We start from the raw sequence: 16,227 nt of genomic DNA on the forward strand, positions 1-16,227 counted from the left end.
TCCCATCACTCTTTGTCAAGATGTCTAAACAGAAAGTGAATAAACCTTCCCAAAAGGGAAACAGGCAATAAAAATGTGACGGAAGTTCTATCCCTTCTTTTATGTGCTTCTGGGCTTTGTACAAAATTGTTTTATTACTACCTGTGCCTCCAATAAATACATTTAACCGCTTGCCGACCGCTGCACGACGATTTACGTCGGCAGTCAGCACCTCACAGGCAAAGCGACGTAGGGCTACGTCGCTAGCCTGTGAGGGTCTAGGGAGCGAGCGCGCGCCGCCGGAGGCGCGCTCCCGTGTGGTCACGGACCCCCCCGCGCGTGTGTCGGGCACTCGCGATCTTCCGTTACACCAGAAGAAAGGCAGGCGGCTAATGTAAACAAAGCCGCCTGTCATTCTTCCCTGTGTAAGAATGGAGATCAAACGGTTCTGCTATGTAGGATCGTTGATCTCTGTTCTTACACTAGAAGCCACAGCCAATCACAGTTAGAAACACGCCCCTAGGGACACACTTAACCCCTCCCTCTCCAATAAAGTTAACTCCTTCACTGCCAGTGTCATTTTTACAGTAACAGTGCATATGTATAGCACTGATTACTGCAGTAATGTCACTGGTAACCCCAAAAGTGTCAAAAATGTCAGTCAAGGGTCCGATCTGTCTGTCGCAATGCCGCAGTCCCACAAAAAAAATGCAGATCGCCGCCATTACTCGTTAAAAAAAAAAAACAACAAAAATGACAAAAATCTTTCCCTTTGTTAGTAAACACAATAATTTTTGCGCAAACCAATCAAAATACACTTTTTGCAATTTTTTTTACCAAACATAGGTAGCATAAAACAAATTGGCCTAAAATGTTAAAAAATTTAGATTTTTAAAATTTTTTTGGGGGAATTTCGTATAAAAAAATGTGAAAAATATTGTTATTTTTGCAAAATTGACGCTCTTTTTTTGTTTATAGCGCATGATCAAAAAATCGCACAGGTGATCAAATACGATCAAAAGAAAGCTCTGTTTGTGGGGAAAAAAGGAGGTCAAATTCGTTTAGGTACAGCATCGCACGACCACGCAATTGTCCGTTTAAGTCACACAGTGCCGAATCGCAAAATAGGCCCTGGTCAGGAAGGGGGTAAAATCTTCCGGGGCTTAAGTGGTTAAATCAGTTCCTGTATTTGTGATGTCAGGAACTGAGGGAAAATGTCCCTAATGGCTACTGAAACAAAAATTTTAATTTTACAGAACATTTTACCCATCTCCTCCCGTCCAAAACCAAAATAAAAGTTTATGATGGAGCTGTACTAAGTTACAACCTGTATTTACTAGAGGTTTGTTGGTTGCTAAATATTTTCAAATGGTTTTACTTAAAACTCAAAATTACAAGCTTTTGTATATAAAATCACAGTCTATTTCCAAATAGATTTTCTTATTAATGGACACTGGATTGCAGTTGAGTCCTTCTGAACAGTATCTTCCTTAAAGTTCCTTTGACTTCATTGTTCCTTATACTATAAATGATGGGATTAAACATAGGTGTCACAACCGTGTAGAGAATAGACACTATTCTGTCTCGTTTTACAGAATAACTGCCTCGAGGCCTTAAATATATAAAGACAATGGTACCATAGTATAGTGAAACAACACAAAGATGGGAGGTACATGTAGAAAAGGCCTTCTTACGCCCATTGGTGGACTGCATCTTCAAGATGGTAGAAATTATTTGTACATAGGACAGTAGAGTCAACAAAAAAGCACAAAAGCCTACAATCACCCCTGAGAAGTATAGAGCTATTTCATTCCATAAAGCGTCCTTACAAGAAAGTCGAAAGAGTGGAGGCATCTCACAGAAGTAGTGATTGACATGGTTGGACCTACAGTAAGGAAGTCTGAAGGTCATGACTGCATGGAATATAGACTGAAGGAAGTTAAAAATCCATGCTACGGCTGTCAATATTACACAGAGCCTCATATTCATGATGATGTGGTAGCATAAAGGGTTGCAGATGGCTATATATCGATCATAGGCCATGATTGCTAATATTATGCATTCTGTTCCACCCAGAGCCAGGTGGAAATACATCTGGGCTGCACAACCCAAGAAAGAAATACTCTTGTCTTCAGACAAAGTGATTTTTAGTAGCTTCGGCACAACATCAGCGGAGAAGCACAGATCAATAAATGAGAGGTTACTGAGAAAGAAGTACATAGGAGTCTGCAGCTGTGAGCTAATCCTTACAATTATAATGACCATAGCATTTCCCAGGACTGTCACTGTGTACATCAATAAGAAGACAGTAAATAACAGGGGCTGCATGCATGGATCGGTGGATAGACCAATGAGGATAAATTCATGTGCAAATGTTTGGTTCATGTACTCCATAAGGTTTTGTTTTTTTTTTTATAATGAACTTTAACAATAAAATTACACTTGAAAACCTAAAATGCTTAGCATGACAAAATCAGAACATTTCATTAGAATAATTGTGACTGTACATGCAGCAAAAAATATATTTAATTGCATATTGAATTTAATGTCCAAACCAAACATACAGTTTTTTTATTTTTGATTCAATTTTCAGTCTGACAACTCCTTTGTCCAAGTGCCATAAACTGTTCATTTTCTGCGTACCTTGTAATTCTGTCCAGTTCTGGGCCCCGGTTCTCAGGAGGGATGTGTTGGAGCTGGACAGAGTCCAGAGAAGGGCAACTAAACTGATTAGGGGATTGGAGGACCTTAATTATGAAGAGCGTCTGCAATCGCTTGATTTATTCTCCCTGGAGAAGAGACGCCTGAGGGGGGACATGATAGCAATTTATAAATATCTCAATGGGGATCTCAGCATAGAAAAAAAGCTATTCAGTCGAAGGGATTGCATGAGGACTCGAGGACATACAATGCGATTAGAGGAGAAGCGTTTTAACCTCAGGCAACGTGGGGGGTTCTTTACAGTTAGGGCTACAAGATTGTGGAATTCTCTACCACAAGAGGTGGTTTCTGTGGGAAGTATGGTGGCTTTCAAAAGACTCTTAGACGTACATCTCAAGGATCAGAACATTCAGGGCTATGTGAGATGATTACAGCCACACACACCTACACAGGTTGAACTGGATGGACTATTGTCTTTATTCAACCTCACCTACTATGTAACTATGTAATTAATCGTAGAAACACTGGGGCTGGGACTCAGGATTTACTAAAATTGGAGAGAGCCAAATCTGGTAAGGCTTTGCATAGAAACCAGTCAGCTTCCAGTTTTTATTGTCAAAGCTTAATTGAACAAGGTGCACTAGAAGCTGGTTGGCTACAGTGCATTGCTGCACCAGATTTTGCACTCTCCAGTTTTAGTAAATCAACCCCTAAGCTTAGATTTGAAATTCTGGTTTGGGGGCAGGGGCCCATGTTTTCAGTATTATGGCCTTTTTGTTACAATGCTGATATCATTATATTTCAAGATCCGCAGTAACTGCTAGAGCTTCAGGAAGTTTGCAAGATAGAAATGGGGCCATCAGATGTCTATGACTATAATGATATAATCACTCAATGCTGTTTTCATTACACTAACAGTGCTTCAAAATATCATAGCACCAGAAACAGGAGCAGAAATGGTTGAGGTTTGCTTGTGTCTATCATGGAAACCAGTAAAGGGATAAGCTCTGTTCAAGGTAACATCATTGCTTAAAGCAGGACTAAACTCTCTAAAAAAAAAAAAAAACATGAGGACTCGAGGACATACAATGCGATTAGAGGAGAAGCGTTTTAACCTCAGGCAATGAGGAGGGTTCTTTACTGTTAGGGCTACAAGATTGTGGAATTGTCTACCACAAGAGGTGGTTTCTGCGGGTAGTATGGTGGCTTTCAAAAGACTCTTAGACTTACATCTCAAAGATCAGGACATTAAGGGCTATGTTAGATGATTACAGCCACACACACCTACACAGGTTGAACTGGATGGACTATTGTCTTTATTCAACCTCACCTACTATGTAACTATATGTAATTAACAATTTTCAATCCTTATGCTAGTAGCATTAGTAAACTGATAGGAAAGTATATTCCTGTTTAATTTTTTATTTTTTGTAATATTTCTTCAGTTATTTCCTGGTTTCTAGCCTAGGTCAAAATTATATCATACATGCCATGAGTCTTTAAAGGCAATTTTTTATATCATCTGAAGGAGAGGTGGACGGGCTTTCTTTCAAAATGCACAATGAAGACATGGATGGATGGGTGAACTTTCATTAAATATTTAAAAACAGGGCTTTTTTTCAGCTGGAACTTGGTGGAACTCAGTTCCACCACCTCTGGCTCAGGCCATCTGCTCCCTGCTCACCACCATCACTTGTAAACACAGAAGTCCAGCTTCTGTATTTACAAGTGACAGCAGCTTGTCTCCCAATGGCTCCCACAGATCTGATCTTCTGAGTGTCTCCCACTAAATACAGGATGGGGACAGGGGAGATGTAGGTGCCTGGGGTGCAGTGCAGATGCTGACAATTCCAGTGGATGATTTCTCTGCAGAGCGGCAGAGCCAACTACAGTGTGCTGGGAAGAACTAGACCCGACTGGGTTCTTCTGCTTAATATAGCAAGTAAGACATGGAAGATGATGGCGCTTTAAAGGAGGTGGGGAGAAGGTGGGGGCATTGGAGAAAGGGGGGGGTTTAGTCAATATAAAAAAAATACAAAATCAGCACAATAGACATGCCCAGGGCTTCTTTTCCCAGATAATAGGTGCAGGTACTTCCCCATTCCAAGTCACCATGTGTCTCTGTCCCCTACCCATCTCTGAGCACTTTGCCTTGGTTCCATCCTTTACCTATAAAATACAGAAAAGTATCATTGGTGCTAAGTAGTATGGAATTTTCTAGTGAAAGTCAGTAAAAAAGTCCCCACAGCCAGCAACAATTGACCCCCCCCCCAGCAACAATAGATCCCCACAGCAAAATAGACCGCCTCAGCAGCAATAGATGTCTCCTTCAACATTATATTCTGAAAGCAACAATAGATCCCCTTAGCAACAATATAGCTCCCAGCAACAACAGATCCCCCCAGCTACTATAGACCCCCAGTAACATTAGATCCCCTCAGCAACAACCGGTCTCCCCAACAAAAATAGATTCCTCCCAGCAACCATATATCCCCCACAAGAAAATACCCTCAGCAATAATGTATCTACCCCAGCAACAACAGATCTACCAGTATCCAGCATCAATAGACTCTTAAGCAGCCAGCAACAATAGACCCCTCCCTCAACAGTAAATCCCTCCCATCAACAATTGACCCCCCAGAAACAATAGATCCCCCACAGCAGCAATAGAGCTCCCCAGTGACAATAGAGTCCCCAGCAGCCAGCATCAATAGACCCTTCAGTACACCCCAGCACCCCTTGGCATAAACATTAATGCTGGAGGTGCGTTCCCCCGCGTTCCCGCTGAAAAAAAGCCCTGGACATGCCTATCATACACATGCTAGTACGTGTTAAAGCTGAACCCTAGGTGGATAAAAAAGATACAAATTATTGCAAAACTGTATAAGGGTCCTTTCAGACGGCCGCTCCGCTGCTTTAGTCCGCTGCGGGATTTTTTTTTTTTTTTTTCACGGAGCGGATGACATTTGTGTCATCCGCTCCGTGTGCCCGCATATCATCCCATCCGTTTGCGGATGATATGCGGACATAATGTAAGTATATGGCACTGCTGACATCCGATTTTCCTTCCTTTCCGTTTTTTACACGGATGAAAAAATAGGGTTCTGTTCCATTCCAAAAAACGGAACAGAACTGAAAGGAGGAAAATCGGATGTCAGCGGATGGTATTCCGCTGACATCCGCAGTGCCATTCACTTACATTAAAGTCCGCAAATCATCCGCAAAAAAAATAGGATGATTTGCGGACAAACGGAGCGGCCGTGTGAAAGGACCCTAAATGTTTTTTTTTTTTTTTTTTTTTTTTTAATGCAAGCAGTACACTAATTTAACCTGACCTGGTATGAGAGCTAAAAGCAGCAGAAGGAGCCAATCAGTTAATGTGCTGACATGGTAATCAGAATGGTACATGGTAAATCAGAAATCAGAGTGACAGAGAGATGAGCTCAGCTCTAGCTGTTTGTGGTTAATAGGTTGAAGTTTCTGTTTTTTAGAACTGCGGACATCAAGCATCTTTTAATTGGCTAGTCGTGTTTATCTTTTTTTTGGGCTGAGATTCTGCTTTAAGCTTTGTAACATGAGGACTCGTCTAAGCTATCCAATCAGTTTATATCCAATCAAGCAGGCCTCTGGTGTTGGTGTGTAAATGAGGATCAGAGTTAAAGAGAAAACAGGAAGTTGACGTCTCTTTGGAGGAGATTTACTAAAACTGGAGCACTCACAATCTGGTGCAGCTGTGCATGGTAGCCAATCAGTTTCTAACTTCAGCTTGTTCAAATAGGCTTTGGCAACAATGTCTGGTTCATACTGGTGTGACATACGCTTGGACTTTGAGAGCATATGTCACATGACATGTAAAAAAACAATGATCCCCTATTACAGCAGTCTTAACTGGTCCAACTTGTTTTGGTCCATCTTTGGAAAAGGTTCCTGCACTACTTTTGTCTGACTTGGGTGCGATTTCAGCCCATTAAATTGAATGGAAATCACACCCAAATCTTGTGGCATGCAACATACGCTCCAAGGTCAAATGTGTGCAATGCAAAATCCCTTTGGGTCTGGTATGGATCTTGAGGGGGAACCCCATGCAAAAAAAAGAAAGAAAACGGCATGCCCCCCCCCCCCAAGACCACACCAGACTTAAGTTTTGTGGGTAACCCCACGCCAAAATAAAATAAAATAAAAAAATGGCATGGGATCCCTCCAAAATCCATACCAGATCCTTATCGGAGCATGCAGCCCGGCAGGTCAGGAAAGGGGGGGAAGCGAGCGCCCCCCTCCTGGACCATACCAGGCCACATGCCCTCAACATAGGGGTGTGGGTGCTTTGAGGTAGGGGGGCTCTGGACACGGGCCATAATGTCACAAGGGGGCATGATCTCCGGGTGGCATCACCTGATTGCCACACCCCATAGTTATATAAGAACTGTCAGACACCAGAGCTGATAGAACGGCAAGACAAGCGTCAGTGGAGGTGTGTTTTTTTTTCAGCAGACATCGTGATTGACATTGGAGCTACCATGGGGGGCATTATGCATTTTTATTAAAAGACTTGTCAAAAACTGTCTCATGTTTTTTGTACACTACACTGCTTTTTTAGGGGTAAATGGGGAGGGGTGCAATGTACCCCATACTCATTCACATGGAGGGGGGCCGGGATCCAGAGGCCACCTTTCTTGAAGGGGCCTTCCAGATTACGATAAGTCCCCTGCCTGCAGACCCACACAACCACCAGCCAGGGTTGTGGGGAGGAGGCCCCTGTCCCCATCATCATGGGGACAAGGTGCTTTGGGGTGGGGGCAACCCCCATGTTAGGGGAATGAGGCCTGGTATGGTTCAGGAGGGGGGTGCTCGCTCGCTCGGCCCCCCCTTTTCTGAACTGATGGGCGGCATGCTCGGATAAGGGTCTGATATGGATTTTGGAGGGGGCCCCTGCAGTCTTTTTTTATTTCGGCAAGGGGTTTTTCCTCAAAATCCATACTAGACCGAAGGGTCTTGTATGGTTCTCTCATGGGGGACCTCACACCGTTTGATAAAAACAAATTGGTGTGGAGTTTGCCCACAAGATCCATACAAGACCCTAATGGCCTGGTATGGAATGGTGTGAGGTTTCATCCATACCAGAACCAACGGAATTGTTTTGATTGGTCAAAGGACAGGTCGCACTCATTTCAAAGTCAGGTCAAAAATCAGATCCTGTTCATTAAAGTGGCATGGAAGTCACATGGAAGTCGGACCGAAGTTCACACTAGTGTGAAACGAGCTTAAAATCTGGAAGCTTATTGATTTCTCTGCAGAGCTGCACCAGATTTAGCATTCTCCATTTTTATTAAATCTCCCCTTTTATGTTCTTTAGCAAAAGTACACTGAAAAAGAAATTACCTAAATATATTTTCTTGACAAAATACTGGCAAATAAAATATTTACCTATTTTATTGGCTTCTGGAAGTTGCAAATGGAAATCTATACTTGCTTCTGCTGCTCTCAAAGAAATGATCAAATTTGTCAGTACGGAGAACTGTGGTATAACCAAGGCCATCTCTCTAAAGTTTGTACTTGAGAAAACAAAGACATTAATTCGGTGAACCAAGGAAGAAGACCAACTTTAGTGACTGACTAGCCATCTTGTTGCTGCTGGAGGCCCGCATATAAAGATAGTAGCAATGTCATGAAGAGTTTGCTGTAGACAGTTTTGGATATGCAATCTCTCAAAGGCCCTGTTTACACCTGAGAGCTTTTCAGCTTTTAAAACGCTCATCCCTGAAGTCTCAAAACGCCCAGCAAGCAAAATTCTATTACTCGAAAAAGTACATGAGCTTCTTTTTTGGCAGATCACAGGTGCCTCCAAACATCTGCAAAAAACAGTCTAAAAATATAATGTAACAAATACTAAAACAGACATGTCCAGCATAAATCACACTCAGCAGCGCTCAATATGTCTTCTGCATATCATGATCATATAGTCCTCATATAAGAGAGTTATACCGCCAAAACAGTCTCTATTAAAGGTAAACCAGCTATTCCTTATGTATTCGGTGTTCCCGGTGCCCAAAGATAAAAGATCCGGTCTTAACCTTCACCACACCATCAGTGACCCCTTAAGAGTGGGCACTCACCAGAAATAACATGGTAATACGCCTGTAAGCATTGGTTGCTTTAACCCTTGACTCTCCGGACCACCTCTGCTCTCACCAGAAGAACTCCGCTTTCCAGTCTCAGTCAGGGATCAGCTCATACCCATAAAAACATTGGAAAGATAGGAGGCACAATAGTGTGATACCGTTTCAAAAAGCTTTATTTCGTACCCACACTCCCACAAAAAAACCCCAACATCCAATGTGCTTACATCAAGATAGAAGTGTTCAAGCATGTAATAGATAATCCCGATGGGATGGCCTGCTCACCGTTCCTGCATAGGTTCTGTCCGTTTGGGTCAGATACGGTATTCAGCCAAAACATCAGTGACCATCCGAGAGACAGCGTGCCTGTGTCCTGACGCGTTTCGCCGTATATGGCTTCAACAGAGGACCTCCAACGCACCCATCTTCAAAACTTGAGAAAGTGCAGAGAAGGGCAACACAACTGATAAGAGTCATGGAGGAGCTCAGCTATGAGGAAAGATTAGAGGAACTGAATTTATTCTCTCCTGAGATGAGGCAATTAAGCGAGGATGTGATCAATATTATCAAAAATATGATCGGTCCATATAGAGAACTTGGTGTTGAGGTATTCACTTTAAGGTTATCACAGAGAGCAAGGGAGCACTCTACTTCTGGAGGAAAGGAGATTTAAAGGATAAATTCTCCTTTGGTAATATGTTACACCGGTATTTAGAGTGTACCATGTAACATGTTACCAAAAAGCACCTGTCCGCAACCCTCCGATCTCTCTCCCCACACCCACTGTCACAATTCAAAAACAGGGCAGCTGTACGGGGCTCCGCCCGCACTGTCACATCCTTCATTCATGGTTTCCTGTGAATGAATGAACTAGGAGCACCATTTGCAATTGTGCCAGACAGCATGTAGCTCTCAAAGACCTGTGAGGGTGTTGGTGAGTACTCTTGTAGTTCATTGAGTCTCTCTGCAGTTCACAGTAACTACCGGAAATAAAGATATGCAGATTTAGCACACAAAAAAAACTGATGATCTTTCGTCCGATATTCTCATCGTGTATAGGAGGCTTGAATGCACAAAATTTAATTGGATAGTAACATGTATAAGTAATAACACCAGGTGTAATTGATCTAGAGAATATCAGATTGCCTCCTGGGAGATCAGGAAGGATTTTTCCCCAAACTGGAACAAAGTGGATCATGCTTTATTGCTATTTTTTGCCTTCCTCTGGATCAACTGTGGGTATCGGATTGGATTTCTATTTGTTGGTTTTTATCCCTATTGATTGAACTAGATTTCTGTATTTTTGTCAACCTGACCAATTATGTATTTATATAAATGATGAATTTTATGCAATCCAAACAAAGGGATGAGGTATTGACTTGCTCACGGAACAAAGTGTTTTGCCACATTTCCTAACCATTGTGCCTACATATTTATATCCATTCAAATGTAGTACATAAATATATATATATATATATATATATATATATATATATATATATATATATACAGTGCCTTGCAAAAGTATTAGGCCCCCTTGAACTTTGCAACCTTTTGCCACGTTTCAGGCTTCAAACATAAAGATATAAAACTGTAATTTTTTGTGAAGAATCAACAACAAGTGGGACACAATCATGAAGTGGAACAAACTTTATTGGATATTACAAACTTTGTTAACAAATAAAAAACTGAAAAATTGGGCGTGCAAAATTATTCAGCCCCTTTACTTTCAGTGCAGCAAACATTCTCCAGAAGTTCAGTGAGGATCTCTGAATGATCCAATGTTGATCTAAATGACTAATTAAGATAAATAGAATCCACCTGTGTGTAATCAAGTCTCCGTATAAATGCACCTGCACTGTGATAGTCTCAGATGTCCGTTTAAAGCGCAGAGAGCATCATGAAGAACAAGGAACACACCAGGCAGGTCCGAGATACTGTTGTGGAGAAGTTTAAAGCCGGATTTGAATACAAAAAGATTTCCCAAGCTTTAAACATCCCAAGGAGCACTGTGCAAGCGATAATATTGAAATGGAAGGAGTATCAGACCACTGCAAATCTACGAAGACCTGGCCGTCCCTCTAAACTTTCAGCTCATACAAGGAGAAGACTGATCAGAGATGCAGCACAGAGGCCCATGATCACTCTGGATGAACTGCAGAGATCTACAGCTGAGGTGGGAGACTCTGTCCATAGGACAACAATCAGTCGTATACTGCACAAATCTGGCCTTTGTGGAAGAGTGGCAAGAAGAAAGCCATTTCTTAAAGATATCCATAAAAAGTGTAATTTAAAGCTTGCCACAAGCCACCTGGGAGACACACCAAACATGTGGAAGAAGGTGCTCTGGTCAGATGAAACCAAAATCGAACTTTTTGGCAACAATGCAAAACGTTATGTTTGGCATAAAAGCAACACAGCTCATCACCCTGAACACACCATCCCCACTGGAAGAAAACCTGATGGAGTCTGCAAAAGACCTGAGACTGGGACAGAGATTTTTTTTCCAACAAGACAATGATCCAAAACATAAAGCAAAATCTACAATGGAATGGTTCACAAATAAACATATCCAGGTGTTAGAATGGCCAAGTCAAAGTCCAGACCTGAATCCAATCGAGAATCTGTGGAAAGAACTGAAAACTGCTGTTCACAAACGCTCTCCATCCAACCTCACTGAGCTCAAGCTGTTTTGCAAGGAGGAATGGGCAAAAATTTCAGTCTCTTAATGTGCAAAACTGATAGAGACATGCCCCAAGCGACTTACAGCTGTAATCAAAGCAAAAGGTGGCGCTACAAAGTATTAACTTAAGGGGGCTGAATAATTTTGCACGCCCAATTTTTCAGTTTTTTATTTTTATTTAAAAAGTTTGAAATATCCAATAAATTTCGTTCCACTTCACGATTGTGTCCCACTTGTTGTTGATTCTTCACAAAAAATCACACTTTTATATCTTTATGTTTGAAGCCTGAAATGTGGCAAGGTCGCAAAGTTCAAGGGGGCTGAATACTTTCACAAGGCACTGTATATATATATATATATATATATACAGTGGGTACGGAAAGTATTCAGACCCCCTTAAATTTTTCACTCTTTGTTATATTGCAGCCATTTGCTAAAATCATTTAAGTTCATTCTTCTTTCTCATGAATGTACACATAGCACCCCATACTGACAGAAAAACACAGAATTGTTGACATTGTTGCAGATTTATTAAAAAAGAAAAACTGAAATATCACATGGTCCTAAGTATTCAGACCCTTTGCTGTGACACTCATATATTTAACTCAGGTGCTTTCCATTTCTTCTGATCATCCTTGAGATGGTTCTACACCTTCATTTGAGTCCAGCTGTGTTTGATTATACTGATTGGACTTGATTAGGAAAGCCACACACCTGTCTATATAAGACCTTCCAGATCACAATGCATGTCAGAGCAAATGAGAATCATGAGGTCAAAGGAACTGCCTAAAGAGCTCAGAGACAGAATTGTGGCAAGGCACAGATCTGGCCAAGGTTACAAAAAGATTTCTGCTGCACTTAAGGTTCCTAAGAGCACAGTGGCCTCCATAATCCTCAAATGGAAGACGTTTGGGATGACCAGAACCCTTCCTAGAGCTGGCCGTCCGGCCAAACTGAGCTATCGGGGGAGAAGAGCCTTGGTGAGAGAGGTAAAGAAGAACCCAAAGATCACTGTGGCTGAGCTCCAGAGATGCAGTCAGGAGATGGGAGAAAGTTGTAGAAAGTCAACCATCACTGCAGCCCTCCACCAGTCGGGGCTTTATGGCAGAGTGGCCCGACGGAAGCCTCTCCTCAGTGTAAGACACATGAAAGCCCACATGGAGTTTGCTAAAAAACACCTGAAGGACTCCAAGATGGTGAGAAATAAGATTCTCTGGTCTGATGAGACCAAAATAGAACTTTTTGGCCTTAATTCTAAGTGGTATGTGTGGAAAAAAACAGGCACTGCTCATCACCTGTCCAATACAGTCCCAACAGTGAAGCATGGTGGTGGCAGCATCATGCTGTGGGGGTGTTTTTCAGCTGCAGGGACAGGACGACTGGTTGCAATCGAGGGAAAGATGAATGCGGCCAAGTACAGGGATATCCTGGACAAAAACCTTCTCCAGAGTGCTCTGGACCTCAGACTGGGCCGAAGGTTTACCTTCCAACAAGACAATGACTCTAAGCACACAGCTAAAATAACGAAGGAGTGGCTTCACAACAACTCCGTGACTGTTCTTGAATAGCCCAGCCAGAGTCCTGACTTAAACCCAATTGAGCCTCTCTGGAGAGACCTAAAAATGGCTGTCCACCAACGTTTACCATCCAACCTGACAGAACTGGATAGGATCTGCAAGGAGGAATGGCAGAGGATCCCCAAATCCAGGTGTGAAAGACTTGTTGCATCTTTCCCAAAAAGACTCCTGGCTGTATTAGATCAAAAGGAGGCTTCTACTAAATACTGAGCAAAGGGTCTGAATACTTAGGACCATGTGATATTTCAGTTTTTCTTTTTTAATAAATCTGCAACAATGTCAACAATTCTGTGTTTTTCTGTCAGTATGGGGTGCTATGTGTACATTCATGAGGAAGAAGAATCAACTTAAATGATTTTAGCAAATGGCTGCAATATAACAAAGAGTGAAAAATTTAAGGGGGTCTGAATACTTTCCGTACCCACTGTATATTGCATATAATCTGGCTCATTTAACCTTTTTTTAAAAAAAAATAAAAGAAATATGAAAATACACTAAAATTTTAAATTCATAAATCCTATAAATTTATACCATTACTCTAATTAAGACAATGAGAAAATCAATATGCTATGAACCCCTATTAAAATAAAAATATGAAAGGATTGTCTTATGAACACCTAGTATTCACAATATACACTGATCAGCCATAACATTATGATCACTGACAGGTAACATGAATAACACTGATTATCTTGCAACAATAACACCTGAAATTTAGTGGGATATATTAGGGAGCAAGTGAACATGCTGTCCCTGAAGTTGCTGTGTTGAAAGCACAAATTTGCAGCTCTATCTGTAGTGGTCAGGAACTACCAAAAGTGGTCCAAGGAGGGAAAACTGGTGAACTGTTGATGAGGTCATGGGTGGCCAAGGCTCACTGATGCATATGGGAAGCAAAGGTTTGGCCCGTATAATCCGATCCAATAGAAAAGCTATTGTAGCTCAAATTGCTAAAAAAGTTGAGAAATTGGTGGTTCTACTAGAAAAATGTCAGAACACACAGTGCATCGCAGTTTGTCGTGTGTGGGACTGCTTAGCAGTAGGCTAAGCAGCGTGTCCATGCTATGCCCATGTCAACAGCCAAAAGTGCCCACAATGCTCACGTCTGTGTCAGAACTCTACCATGGAGTAAAGCAAAAAGTGGCTTGCCCCTACCACATTTCTGTAATAAAAAAAATGTGCATTATAATTAGTTTTCTTTGGGATTCTGAAACCACATTCAAATTTATAAATAAGGGCAGCAGGGCAAGGTGAAGGTAAGAAAAGTACCTGACCTGTCAAAATCATGTGACTTGCCTCTCCTTCAATCCCAGAGTGTTCTCTGCAGAATTATGCATAGGGAACGCCATGGGACACAACAGAGTCCGGTTTTTATAAATGGTTCACACTGTGGAGCAAACGCTGAGATATCCACTGAAAAGCGAATAGAGGTTTAACAAAATGAGTAATTGGCTAAATAATGAGAAAGGGCGTAACTGTAACTTGCAGTTTAGTAACTACAAAGTGAAACGCAACAATGCAAAAGAGGTTCAGGATGGCAAAACACATATACACCCAGGATGGCGCTACCTATAGGCCTAAAGCACACATCAGTCGGGGGCGCCGGAAGTGCCTTCTCCTCATTGCCTGGCTGTGCGGGTTAGGGACAGCCTGAGAAGGAAAGGGGACTTCTGGTCATGAGAAGCTCCCTCTCCATAGACAGTCCTGTAGGGACTCCTCTCCCTGTGTCTCCCCAGAAATTATGGAAGTTGCCCAGATCCGGCTGTCTGTCCTCCCCTCCCCCTCCTCCTGGGATGATGAGTGACTATGATGAGTGACATGTTCGTGTCTGCAGAATCCCACCCTCCCCCGCCATCTCCATCTTCCCGTCACCCAGTACGGAGAGTGTTGGCAGAGAGCCCAGGAGGAGGAATCTGATCCTCCATGCACCAGGCGAGGCTTACACAGGGTTTTGGGCAGGGGATGGTGCAGAGCGCAGAGTAGAATGCACATTAGGGCAAGACAGAGCTACCCATGGATCTGCTGGCCACTGACACAGCTGGGCAGCAGCTGGCACTAGGAGGGATGATGGGAGCTGAGGAATCCTTTAAATCAGAACTCCCAAAACTTTTCAGTACTAGGGCCATATATTTTATTCTACAAATATTCAGGGGCCAAAAAAAATTCCATCAGAGTCCCCGCTTTCCATATACTACCCTAGCCTGTCCATTTACTACCCTAGCCTGTCTATATACTACCCTAGTCTGTCCATATATACTACCTTAGCCTGTCTATATACTACCCTAGCCTGTCCATATACTACCCTAGCATGTCCATTTACTACCCTAGCCAGTCGTTATACTACCCTAGTCTGTCCATATATACTACCTTAGCCTGTCTATATACTACCCTAGCCTGTCTATATACTACCCTAGCCTGTCTATATACTACCCAAGCCTGTCTATATACTACCCAAGCCTGTCTATATACTACCCTAGTCTGTCCATATATACTACCTTAGCCTGTCTATATACTACCCTAGCCTGTCTATATACTACCCTAGCTTGTCCATATACTACCCTAGCATGTCCATTTACTACCCTAGCCAGTCGTTATACTACCCTAGTCTGTCCATATATACTACCTTAGCCTGTCTATATACTACCCTAGCCTGTCTATATACTACCCTAGCCTGTCTATATACTACCCAAGCCTGTCTATATACTACCCAAGCCTGTCCATATACTACCCTAGTCTGTCTATTCACTACCCTATCCTGTCGGTCAGCCCTCAACAGCCCTGTTTTCTCTTCACACTCACACCCTCTACTTTCACCTTAGGTTTTTACATTTAGTGCAACTAAACCTAAACATAATACCCCCTTTCCACTATCACCACCGCTCCTACACACCTCCACCCCCATACTCTTGCAACCCTAAGCTTGCCTATTCTGGAACATGCACACTTGCTAGTTTTCACAGAATTTGTATACACCAAAAGTCACATTTTGTTATGATTCCCCTTTATTCTGCTTGCCAAACAATTATGTTGAAAATCACACATATAGCAAGATAGTACAGTTGCATATGCTTTAAGTTACCCTTTCCAATTTTCTAAAGCTCGTCAGCTGGGGAGCCAGTGCGTGTGACAGGCGGCTCCGATGGCCATCGGCCACTCGCAATCTCCCCCCCCCCGCTGACAGAGAAGGACGGACGGCTGATGTAAACACAGC

At 42.4% G+C, this 16,227-nt stretch overlaps 1 protein-coding gene across 1 annotated transcript; it reads right to left on the minus strand.

Annotated features, from left to right (window-relative positions):
- Positions 1–1,422: 1,422 nt before the first annotated feature.
- Positions 1,423–2,373, minus strand: LOC309569836 (olfactory receptor-like protein OLF3; the record flags this gene model as incomplete). The annotated part of the gene is made up of 1 exon (XM_082275838.1): positions 1,423–2,373. One exon carries the CDS (start codon positions 2,371–2,373, stop codon positions 1,423–1,425), a length of 951 nt encoding a protein of 316 aa, XP_082131964.1.
- Positions 2,374–16,227: the final 13,854 nt, after the last annotated feature.

This window comes from Pelophylax lessonae (assembly GCF_965119305.1).
Source record: "Pelophylax lessonae genome assembly, chromosome: 13".
In the NCBI taxonomy this organism is placed as follows: domain Eukaryota; kingdom Metazoa; phylum Chordata; class Amphibia; order Anura; family Ranidae; genus Pelophylax; species Pelophylax lessonae.